At 41.6% G+C, this 11,428-nt stretch overlaps 1 protein-coding gene across 1 annotated transcript in view; it reads right to left on the bottom strand.

Annotated features, from left to right (window-relative positions):
• adprh (ADP-ribosylarginine hydrolase) overlaps positions 1–3,770 on the bottom strand; it is a 24,508-nt gene extending 20,738 nt beyond the window's left edge. The window contains exon 1 of the mRNA XM_043714270.1: positions 3,341–3,770. Within this exon, the coding sequence (XP_043570205.1) occupies positions 3,341–3,755 (415 nt within the window). The 5' untranslated portion in view covers positions 3,756–3,770. The remainder of the gene's footprint in view (positions 1–3,340) is intronic.
• Positions 3,771–11,428: the final 7,658 nt, after the last annotated feature.

Raw genomic sequence — 11,428 nt, 5'->3', positions numbered from 1 at the left:
GAAAAGCACAGCAGTTCAGGCAGCATCCAAGGAGCAGTAAAATCGATGTTTCAGGCAAAAGCCCTTCATCAGAGAGTTAACTTGTATTAGACATTAGTTTCAACCACAATGCATGCCAATTCAGAAAAAATTCTGAAGAAATAAATTAGCGATAAATTAGCGACAACTTCTCTCTTGCCTGTTGCAATAAGATCATCCTAAGATAACTTCACAATAGCAGGACAAGTTGACAAGCCAGTTATGAAAGTGCATGGGTACCTCATGTTTATAAATAGAGAAATAGAATGGAAAAGTATGGACACCATGGACACAATAGTTTAATCATGATCACCACAGCTGGAGTATTGTGGAAAATTCTAAGCACAACATTTCAGGAATGCATCAAAAGCCACATAAAAGAAAGTCAAAAGTAGTTTATGGAATCAAGGGGCTCCAGCAATTTTAAAATTTTAGAAACGTTAGGACAATTTCCTTTGGACAGGATATTAGTAAGAGGTGACCAATAAAGATTTTCAAGATGATGAGAGGCTTTGATTGAGTAGAAAGAGAAACACTATTCCCGCTGGCAATTAGGTCAATAACCACAAGCCATAGATTTAAAAATCACTGGTGGAGCAGCAACTGTGGAGATAAGAAATTTTATTCTCAGTTGTCACAATCTGCAACACTATCTGAAAAAAAAAAGTAAAATCTAACTACTTGGACATTTTAAAAGCCAGATCCAGAACTACCTCAGTAAATGAAATTACTGGAATATAGACGAAAAGCAACATATAGGATGAACTACGCTTCTAAAACAAAAAGCTGTACAAACATGACAAGTTGATTGGACTCCTGCACGTTTAAGTAGAAAGGGCTGTGGAGTAGGATCCGGGTTCTACAATAGGAGAAAGCACATGGAGCCAGAAGAAAACTAAACCATGCTGTTACAGAGAATTTTTTTTACATGTTTCAGAAGCGAGCATCACAAGATAACAAGCACATTCAATCATCATGGAATTAGAGGATGTGTTTGTATATATTTCACCAGATATCAAAACACTTCCCGGCCTAAAACCGTACAAATAATCTATAGCATCCATTAAGTTAAAAGGCACCATGTGGGAGAAGGTTGTGCCCCAGAGGACAAGGAATGTCCTGCATTTGATATTTTTATAAACACTCTTCAGGGTGACAGCAAGTGCTGAAACCTAACTTCTAAATTGCTAGCTATTTCCTTACAAATGCAAGGTGATTCCACAGATACCGAAATGTATGAACCTGTGACACCAATTCAAAATACTGTACTTCAATAGAAAAGGAAACTATTAATTTTTGAATAAACTACACTCCAGTACTTACTATCCACAAGCGCATCCCAGCTCTGTATCAGTGGGTTGGTCATAAAGTATATTTTTTACATAGACTTCACTATTGCATAAGTAACATTTATGCTTTTATATCTTCACCTTAATTTACAACCAAAAAGCCACACAGTCAGGAGGTTTAACTGTATTGAGGCATATTTTGCCAGTTAGTGTACAAAACTATAGTGCTTTTCCAAACAGTACTTTCCAAGAACACTGGTGGGACACAGTATTGTTTTGAATCGGCTTATGCCGCATATTTTACTTAACCACACAATGACTTAGTGCTTCTTAGGTTATTAGATCGGTAGTCTAATTGCCCAAGTAGTCAGGTCCTCAAAGAGCAACAAGCCATAACAAGGAAGCAATTTTTACACAAAAATATGGTATTATTAAAACTTCTAGCTGACCATGTACTGTTTTAACAAAATAAACTGGAAATTTTTCTACAAAATATTTTTGTCTTGGCAGAGGCACTTCAGTTGAGGGTCTTTCCTGATAATCTTTATTCAAAATTCTCATTAGAAAACTATAATTAGTTGGAATGACAACAGAAAAATACACATCAGCAGAACTGGAAAGCAATTTAAACAATGATGGGTGAAACAAAAACTATTACTTGTGTGAATTTTTAAAACAGAACTGATGTAATGTTCAGGGTCTAGATTAGAGTGGTGCTGGAAAAGCACAGCAGGTCAGGCAGCATCTGAGGAGCAGGAAAATCGACATTTCGGGGAAAAGCACTTCATCATTTCCTGATATGTTGGCTATTTAGGGTGTAAGGCAATAAATACAGTATTAAACTTTGTAATGGACCTAAAGCCTGTTTGTTGTATTTTCAATTAGATAATTGTAGTTTGCGTTCCTCATCGTTTATTGGCATGCTTAAGCACAAAAGACCTATGGAACGGACTGAGCGCAAAAGTGAGATCGAAGTCTGGCGATACCTATTGTTCTTTCTCTTCGTTTAAATATAACTATGCTTTTATAATTGTAATGGACTCTTTGAGGTCCTTCGCAGTACATGTTTGATGGGAGTGCTGTGCAGTGAATAAGTAACATTGCTTCCAAAGTATAGAGAACAACCTGAAGATGTGCTTTTTTCCGTATGGTTTTTGGAAAGTTCTGCCTGCCACAACAGGCCAGACTCATTGCCTGTACTTGCAAAACTGTTCCTGCAGCTGTGTAATATGCCCTAAAATGTAAAGACAGATACAGCAGCATTGGCTGTTGCAACACCCAGGTGGGAAAAAAATTACTGAAAATACGTGGGGTGGGGGTAACCTTGATAAGTTTATTTTAATTAAAATTTTCTTTATATATCTCTTGAAAAACAGGTATTTTTTCAATGGTTATAGACAGACAATAATTTTACATTAGCAAGCTTTACTCTCCTCAGACAGTTTTTGTTTTAAGCCTAGTTGTCATCAGGCTCAAAAGGTCTGATGGCCTTTTTCTCTTGCTATATTCTAAATTTCTATATACAGCACTGGCTCACAATCAGTGAGTATCATTTCTCACCATTGTCAGGTATAGAGAACAAAAACAGAAATTGTTGGAGAAACTAACAGGAACATACTGTCTCTGATCTCTCCTTATCTCATTTTTGAAAGCCTCCTATTTCCAGTCTCCCCTTTAACTGCAAACAGTCTATCCCAATCAGCATTTGAAAGTTCCAGTCTCATACCATCAAAATTGGCTTTACTCCGATTTAGAACTTTTATACAAGGCCTATCTTTTCAAATAACTATTTTAAAACTAATAAAATTGTGAACATGGGTCCTGAAATTCTCCCTCATTAACACTTCTGTCACTTCAATCGGCTTGAAACTTTTTCTCTCCACAGATGCTGAGTTTCTCTAGCAATTTCTGTTTCACATCTTCAGCATCTGCTGCTCTTTCTTTTATTTCAGTGAAACATTCAATGTCCTCTGTACCCTCCTGGCCCACACAGTTAGTGCCCGCTCTCCCCCGACAGTCGGTGTTACTTTTACCTGCTGCTCTCCCGGTCATGTCCTTCATGCTTTGTTGGTATTCCACAGCCAGTCTGCTGTAAAGTTCCTGTCGGTTTTCCTCCGACACGGAGCTGGCCGTCAGAGCCTGGGCTGTGGCCAAGTGCATGACCGTGTCATCACTAACCCTCCAGCCAGACACATTGATGCCGTCCAATCCACCCAGCTCCTGCAGCTCTTTGTGAATCCGCTGACCGCTTGTACAGAATTCCCAGCTCTCATTACGAAAGCCGAGTGCATCTCCAACGCCGCTCAACACCATCGCAGCGACATACCGCTGCAGTAAAGGATCCATCTTACCGCCGCCAGGTGAAAGGAGGCGACCGAGCATGCGCCCCACCGGGTGGCTGCCGGTGACCGAGCATGCGCCCCACCGGGAGGCTGCCGGACCGAGCATGCGCCTCACCGGGTGGCTGCCGGTGACCGAGCATGCGCCCCACCGGGTGGCTGCCGGTGACCGAGTATGCGCCCCACCGGGAGGCTGCCGGCGACCGAGCATGCGCCCCACCTGGAGGCTGCCGGTGACCGAGCATGCGCCCCACCCCGAGGCTGCCGGACCGAGCATGCGCCCCACCGGGAGGCTGCCGGTGACCGAGCATGCGCCCCACCGGGAGGCTGGCGGTGACCGAGCATGCGCCCCACCGGGAGGCTGGCGGTGACCGAGCATGCGCACCACCCGGAGGCTGGCGCCGTATGAGTTGTGACTGTGGTAAATGTGGTGTATTCGCCTGGTCCAAAAGAGAAAATGCTGGAAAATCTCAGCAGGTCTGGCAGCACCTGTAAGGAGAGAAAAGAGCCGACTTTTCGAGTCTAATTGACTAGTTAGACTCTGTCAAAGCTGGTCGCTCGGATTCCATCTGCTCTCATCGAATAGCATCCGAGCAGACTGACTGTGCCCAATATAACTCTCCAATCTAAATAGATATTTAACAGGGTTCATGATGAGAGGAGCTGACCGTTGGAATCTTCAATTTCTCAGGCAATTCCTGAAGACTATATTATGCCAGTGATTACTCCCATGACAGGGACAGAATGGGATTAGAGACAAAGTAAAGCAGCTTCTATTTTTTAATACTGAAATTAAAGCTACCTTGACAGTGTCACATCAAACACTCCCAAGACACAGACAACACACGGTAAGATAGAGTAAAGTTTACTGTATTAAAGTGAAAGGAAAGCTCCTTTAAACTGACCATATCAAAGACTCCTAGGACAGGGACAGCAGGAGATTAGATACAGAGTAAGGCTTGCTCTATTAAACTGATAATGAAGCTATCTTACACTTCCAGGTCAGCTCGGTGCAGATTTGATGTAAGCCTCCTTTTAAACTGAATGTGAGAGTAAATTCAAACTGAAAGTAAATGGAAAATAAAGGCCCCTCGACACTGACGTCATCAAACACTCTACCGACAGCAAGAGGGTAGATATACAGAGTAAAGCTGCCTCTATTTTTTACATTGAAATTAAAGCTGCTCTCCAGATTGTACCCATTAAACAGAGACAGCTTGAAGTTAGACGCCAATAAAACTTCCACCTTCTCTTTTAAACTGAAAGTAAAGCTTGTTGGATGCTGTCACAATCAAACACACCCAAGGAGTTGAACAGCACTGGGTTGGTGTTGAATGTAGCTCCCCTATATCGTCCTCATCAAACATGCCCAGGACGGTGCAGCACAGGATGAGATCAAGAGTGAAGTTCCCTCTTATCTTTTAAAATGAACTAATGCTCCATCCACTTTCTCCAAATCAAATACTCCGAGTACAGGTACAGCACGGGATTAGATACAGAGTAAATCTTTACCCTTTAAAATAAAAAAAAACTATTATTTTAAACTGAAAGCCATAGAGTCCTACAGAACAGAGACAGGCCTGTTTGGTCCATGCCAGCCAAAATGTGCATACCCTCTAACCTGCACTTGGCCCATAATCTTACAAATCTTTCCTTTCCATGTATTTGTCCAAATGCCTTTTAAGTGTTGTTCATGTACCCGCCTCAATCACTTCTGCTGGCAGCTTATTCCATATGCATACCACTCTCTGTGTAAAAACGTTGCCCCTCAGGTACCCTTTTATTCTTTCCTTTAAACTGATGCCGTCTAGTCCTTGATTCCCCAATCCTGGGAAAAAGACTGAATGCAGTCACCCTATCCATGCCTCTCATGATCTTGTACACCTCTGTACTGTTTCCCCCCTCAGTCTCCTATGCTCTTGTATACTTTGTAAACCTCTATAAGGTCACCCCTCAGCCTCCGAAGCTCCAGGGAAAACAGTCCCAACCTGTTCAGCCTCTCCCTATAGCTTGAGTCCTCCATCCCTGGCAACATCCTTGTAAATCTTTTCTGAACCCTTTCAAGTTTCACAACATCTTTCCAATAGGAAGGAGATCAGAACTGCATGCAATATTCCAAAAGTGGTACAGCTACAACATGACCTCCCAACTCCTATACTCAATACTCTGACCAATAAAGGAAAGCATACCAAACACCTTCTTCACTATCCTATCTACCTGCGACTTTCAAGGAGCTATGAACCTGCACTTCAAGGTCCCTTTGTTTAGCAACACTCTCTAGGACCTTACAACTAAGTGTGTAAGTCCTACTAAGATTTGCTTTTCCAAAATGCAGCACCTCACATTTATCTAAATTAAACTCTCAGCCCATTGGCCCACATCCAGATCAAGACCTGGATGTAGGTTTGCTTGCTGAGCTGAAAGGTTCATTTCCAGACGTTTTGTTACCCTACTAGGTAACATCTTCAGTGGGCCTCAGGTAAAGCAAAGCTGAAAATTCCTGCTTTCTATTTATATGTTGAGTTTCTTTGGGTTGGTGATGTTATTTCCTCTGGTGAAGTCACTTACTGTTCCTTTTCTCAGGGGGTAGTAGATGGTGTCTAACTCGATGTGTTTGTTGATAGAGTTCCGTTTGGAATACCATGCTTCTAGGAATTCTTATGTGTGTCTTTGTTTGGCTTGACCTTGGATGGATGTGTTGTCCAAGTTGAAGTGGTGTCCTTTCTCATCTATATGTGAGAATACTAGTGAGAGAGGGTCATGTGTTTTTGTGGCTAGTTGATGTTCATGTATCCTGGTGGCTAGTTTTCTGCCTGTTTGTCCAATGTAGTGTTTGTTACAGTCCTTGCATGGTATTTTGTAAGTGACATTAGTTTTGCTTGTTTCTGTATAGGCTCTTTCAAGTTCATTAGCTGCTGTTTTAGTGTGTTGGTGGGTTTGTGGGCTACCATGATGCCAAGGGGTCTGAGTAGACTGGTTGTCATTTCTGAGCTGTCTTTGATGTAGGGAAGAGTGGCTAGGGTTTCTGGACATGTTTTTTTCTGCTTGTTTGGGTTTATTGCTCAGAAATTGGCGGACTGTGTTCATTGGGTACCCATTCTTTTTGAATAGGCAGTATAGGTGATTTTTCTCGGCTCTGCATAGTTCCTCTGTGCTGCAGTCTGTGTTGGCTCATTGAAATAATGTTCTAATGCAGCTTCATTTGTGGGTGTTGGGATGATTGCCTCTGTCCGTATGTGTTGTTTCCCCGTAGACGCTGGTTTGAAGTTTCCCATTGGCTGTCCACTCCACTGTGACATCTAGGAATGTTGTTTTCCTCCTCTTTCGTGAATTTTATGCCAGTAAGGGTATTATTGCTGACTTGAAGGTTTCCTCTAATTTATTCCATTTAGTGATGACAAAGGTGTCATCCACGTTGCGGACCCAAAGTTTGGGTTGGATGGTTGGCAGAGCTGTTTGTTCAAGTCTCTGCATTACTGCCTCTGCTAAGAACCCTGATATTGGAGATCCCATGGGTGTTCCATTGGTTTGTCTGTAGGTTTTGTTGTTGAAGATGAAGTGGGTGGTAATGGATAGGTCCACTAGCTTGATGATAATGTACTTGTTGATGAAGTTAGTGGTGTTTGGTGTATGTGTCTTTGGTGCTGAAAACGTGTTGCTGGAAAAGCGCAGCAGGTCAGGCAGCATCCAAGGAACAGGAGAATCGACATTTCGGGCATAAGCCCTTCTTCGGGCTTATGCCCAAAACGTCGATTCTCCTGTTCCTTGGATGCTGCCTGACCTGCTGCGCTTTTCCAGCAACACTTTTTCAGCTCTGATCTCCAGCATCTGCAGTCCTCACTTTCTCCTCGTATGTGTCTTTGGGTCTTCTAATAGTGTAGTCAGTATTTCCATGGCCAGGTTAATGTTGATTGATGTAAACAGGGCTGTTACATCAAAGGAGACCATTATTTCATCCTCTTCTATCTTAGTGTCTTTGGTCGTCTTCAGGAATTCTTGGGTGGAGCGGATGGAGTGGTGTGAGTCTTCTACAACGTATTTTAGTCTTTGGTGTAGCTCCTTGGCCAATCTGTAAGTTGGTGTTCCAGGTAGTGAGACTATAGGTCTGAGGGGGAGCTCTTGGTTTGTGAATTTTGGGTAATCTGTAGAAGTGTGGTGTGTTGGATCCATTTAGTTTCATTTTTTGGAAGTCGGTCTTATTTATATCTCCAGATTTCTGAAGTGTTTTGAGTAGGGCTGTGATTCAGTTCTCTAGTTGTAGGTTGGGTCTTTCGTCACTTGTTGGTAAGTATTGGTTTCTGTAAGTGATGCGTTCACTTTTTCAATGTAGTCTCTTCAATTTAGAATGACTATCAAGTGTCCTTTGTCTGCAGGTAGGATAACAATGTTTTTATCTTTTTTAGTCTTTCTCATGCCTTCCTTTCTTGTGTATTGAGTGTGTTTCCTTTCTTTTTTCTGCTTAATGTTGGTACGACTGCCTATCTGATGGTTTGCTGGGTTTCTTCTGTGAGTTTGTTGTCTTTTAGTGTTGCTTCTAATGCTGCTAAGAAATCTTTCTTGTCAACATCCTGGCAGTTGTAATTTAATCCTCTTACTAAAATGGCTTTTTCTGTGTCTGTTAAGGGTTGGTCAGATAAGTTTTTTATCCATGCTTCTGTGTTGTCCGTGTTGTTACTTTGTGTAAGTTTGTCAAGTTTTTTTTTCAGGTCTAGTTTGTGTGCATCGTTAATCATTTCTCTAAGCATTCTGCGGCCATTTTGCTCTACTATTCTTATGGCTAGTGGAGGGGAGGTGTTAAGGGGAGGTTTGTAGTGAAGACTTTTTTTTGTTTCCTTAGGCATTCGTGCAGGAAGTAAGCTGTTCGTGGATGGCATTCTGTCAGATGGCATTCATTTCCTATTTTTGGGCCAGTTTTAGCGTTTTGCGCCCATAGGTCTTAGCGAGTTTTGAGAGGATTTGTAGCTCAGGTTGAGGTTTTGAATGTAGGTTTGCTCGCTGAGCTGCAAGGTTCATTTCTAGACGTTTCGTTACCCTACTAGGTAACATCTAAGGAACAGGAAGTGACTTCACCACAGGAAATAACATCACCATAGGAAATGACATCACCAATCCAAAGAAACCCAAACATATAATTAGAAAGCAGGACGTTTCAGCATTGCTTTGCCTGAGGCCCACTGTAGATGTTACCTGGTAGGGTAACGAAATGTCTAGAAATGAACCTTATAGCTCAGCAAGCAAATCTACATCCAAAACCTCAACCTGAGCTATAAATCTTCTCAAAACTCACTGACCAAGACCTGTTGTAATCTGAGGTAACCTTCTTCGCTGTCCACTACACCTCCAATTTTGGTGTCATCTGCAAACTTACTAACTATACCTCTTATGCTTGCATCCAAATCATTTATATAAATGATGAAAAGCAGTGGACCCAGCGCCGATCCTTGTGGCACTCCACAGGCCTCCCTTCTGAAAAACTACCCTCCACCACCACCCTCTGTCTTCTACCTTTGAGCCAGTTCTGTATCCAAATGGTTAGTTCTCCCTGTGTTCCATGAGATCTAACCTTGCTAACCAGTCTCCCATGGGGAACCTTGTCGAATGCCTTACTGAGGTCCATATAGATCACACCCACTGCTCTGCCCTCATCAATCCTCTTTGTTACTTCTTCAAAAAGCTCAATCAGGTTTGTGAGACATGATTTCCCACGCATAAAGCCATGTTGACTATCCCGAATCAATCCTTGCCTTTCCAAACACATGTACATCCTGTCCCTCAGGATTCCCTCCAACAACTTGCCCACCACCGATGTCAGGCTCACTAGTCTACAGTTCCCTGGTTTGTCCTTATCACCTTTCTTAAACAGTGACACCATGTTAGCCAATCTCCAGTCTTCCACCACCTCACCTGTGACCATCAATGTTCTACTGAATCTTTCCAACAATTCCTGGTCTTTTATCCTGATTTCTGCAGCTTCTTGGTTTTCCTGCTTAATTTTAATCATAGTCTAACATTAACATCAGCTATAGATTTAGAATATTAAACTCACTCTTTCATGATAATTAAGATCAGCTACATATCCAGAATATTAAAGTCCTGTACAAAGTTCAGAATATTAATTACTAGTCCAGTGACAGGGGTCATTAACAGATGTTGCAGTTCCAGAATATTAAACACCAATCTGTTAACTGGGAATAATAACAATAGTGACAGATCCAGAAAATTAATATCCTGCTCAGAGACTGGAATCATTAAGATCAGGTGCAGAGCCTGCTGAATCTTTCCAGCAATTTACGGTTTTCTTCCAGAAAAGTAAACTTCTGCATAACCACAGCTTTCATTGACATCAGCGACAGATCTAGAATATTAAAATCCCGCTCAGTGACAGGGATCACTAACATCAGCAAAAGATTTGGAAAACCGAATTTCAGACAGGTACCATTAACTTCAGCAACAGATTCCCAGACTATTAAAATCCAGCCCTGTTAAAGGGATAATTAAGATCAGCAATATATTCAAAACATTACAATCCAGCACAGTGAGAGGGATCATTAACATCAGAAACAGAGCCGCTGCAACTCAGTGAATGGGATAAGTAACTTCAATTGCACAGTGGCTCTGTGCTTGGCACTGCTACCTCACAGCACCAGGGACCCAGGTTAGATTCCAATCGCGAATGACTTTCTGTGTAGAGTTTGAACATTGTCCCCATGTCTGCGTAGTTTTCCTCCCACAATCCAAAGATGTGCAGGTTTGGTGAATTGGCCATGCAAAATTCCCAGAACGTTCAGGGATGTGTAGGTTAGGTGCATTAGTCAGGGGTAAATGTAGGAAAATGAGTCTGGGTTGGTTACTCGTCAAATGGTCAGTGTGGACTTGTTGGGCAAAATGGTCTGTTTCCACACTGTAGGGATTCTATGATTCTAATGACAGATAAGCGGTGCACTTGTGGACTTTGTGTCTGTACGCGATGGAGTTTACAGGATGAGCAGGAATCTCATGCAGTGTCTCAGTAACTGCCTTGTTTGCCAAAGCTTTGGCAAATTATTCTTTCTTGATGAACACCAAATGCAAAGGACTCATTTAATATCTCAGTCAAGTCTTCTGTGCCAACCAATGAAAATCTGTTTTGGTCCCTAATTGACGGCATAGTTCCTCTGACAACCCTTTTATTATTAATATACCTACAGAATTTGCCCATCTATTTTAAGTGTCAATTCCATTTCCACTATTCCTGTTACTTCCCTTGCAGTCATGGAAGTTATTGACTCACAGTGTTAATTATTGATGTATAGTGATGTCAGGCTAATTAATTAATGTCAAGGAGTGGCACTAAGGTAGCAAGTTATTTTGCAAAATTAATCACATGCACTTCCCAACAGGAATCACAAGATGGTGATCAGGAGTGGGAACTTTAGTTATTGTTAGCCCCACTATCGCCTGCCTGCACAAGTCAATGAGCCTTAAGGACAAATGTAGCATTTCAACTGCAGATCAACTCACATTAAGTGTCTCCAAACTCAAAACTGATATTGCATCTTACCCGCTAAACAATTTATTGGTTGTCCCAAAGTTATGTTTCAGAAGAAAGGCACATGAAACAAAATACATTCAGAAAATAATTTTCATTCTAATTGTCTAAGTTATTTACTTTATTTCCAAATTTCATTTGAGATTCTGGTGATTGGAACAGTAGAAAATATTGCGTAAATGTGTGAACTTAATAGGCCATATTTTGGGTTATTATTATAAAGATCTTACGAGTATTGGCCATTATGATAAAAT

The sequence above is a fragment of the Chiloscyllium plagiosum genome, chromosome 24, assembly GCF_004010195.1.
Source record: "Chiloscyllium plagiosum isolate BGI_BamShark_2017 chromosome 24, ASM401019v2, whole genome shotgun sequence".
NCBI classification, from domain to species: Eukaryota; Metazoa; Chordata; class Chondrichthyes; order Orectolobiformes; family Hemiscylliidae; genus Chiloscyllium; species Chiloscyllium plagiosum.
Note: the sequence above shows the minus strand (reverse complement) of the source record. Positions and strands in the feature narration are given on the sequence as shown.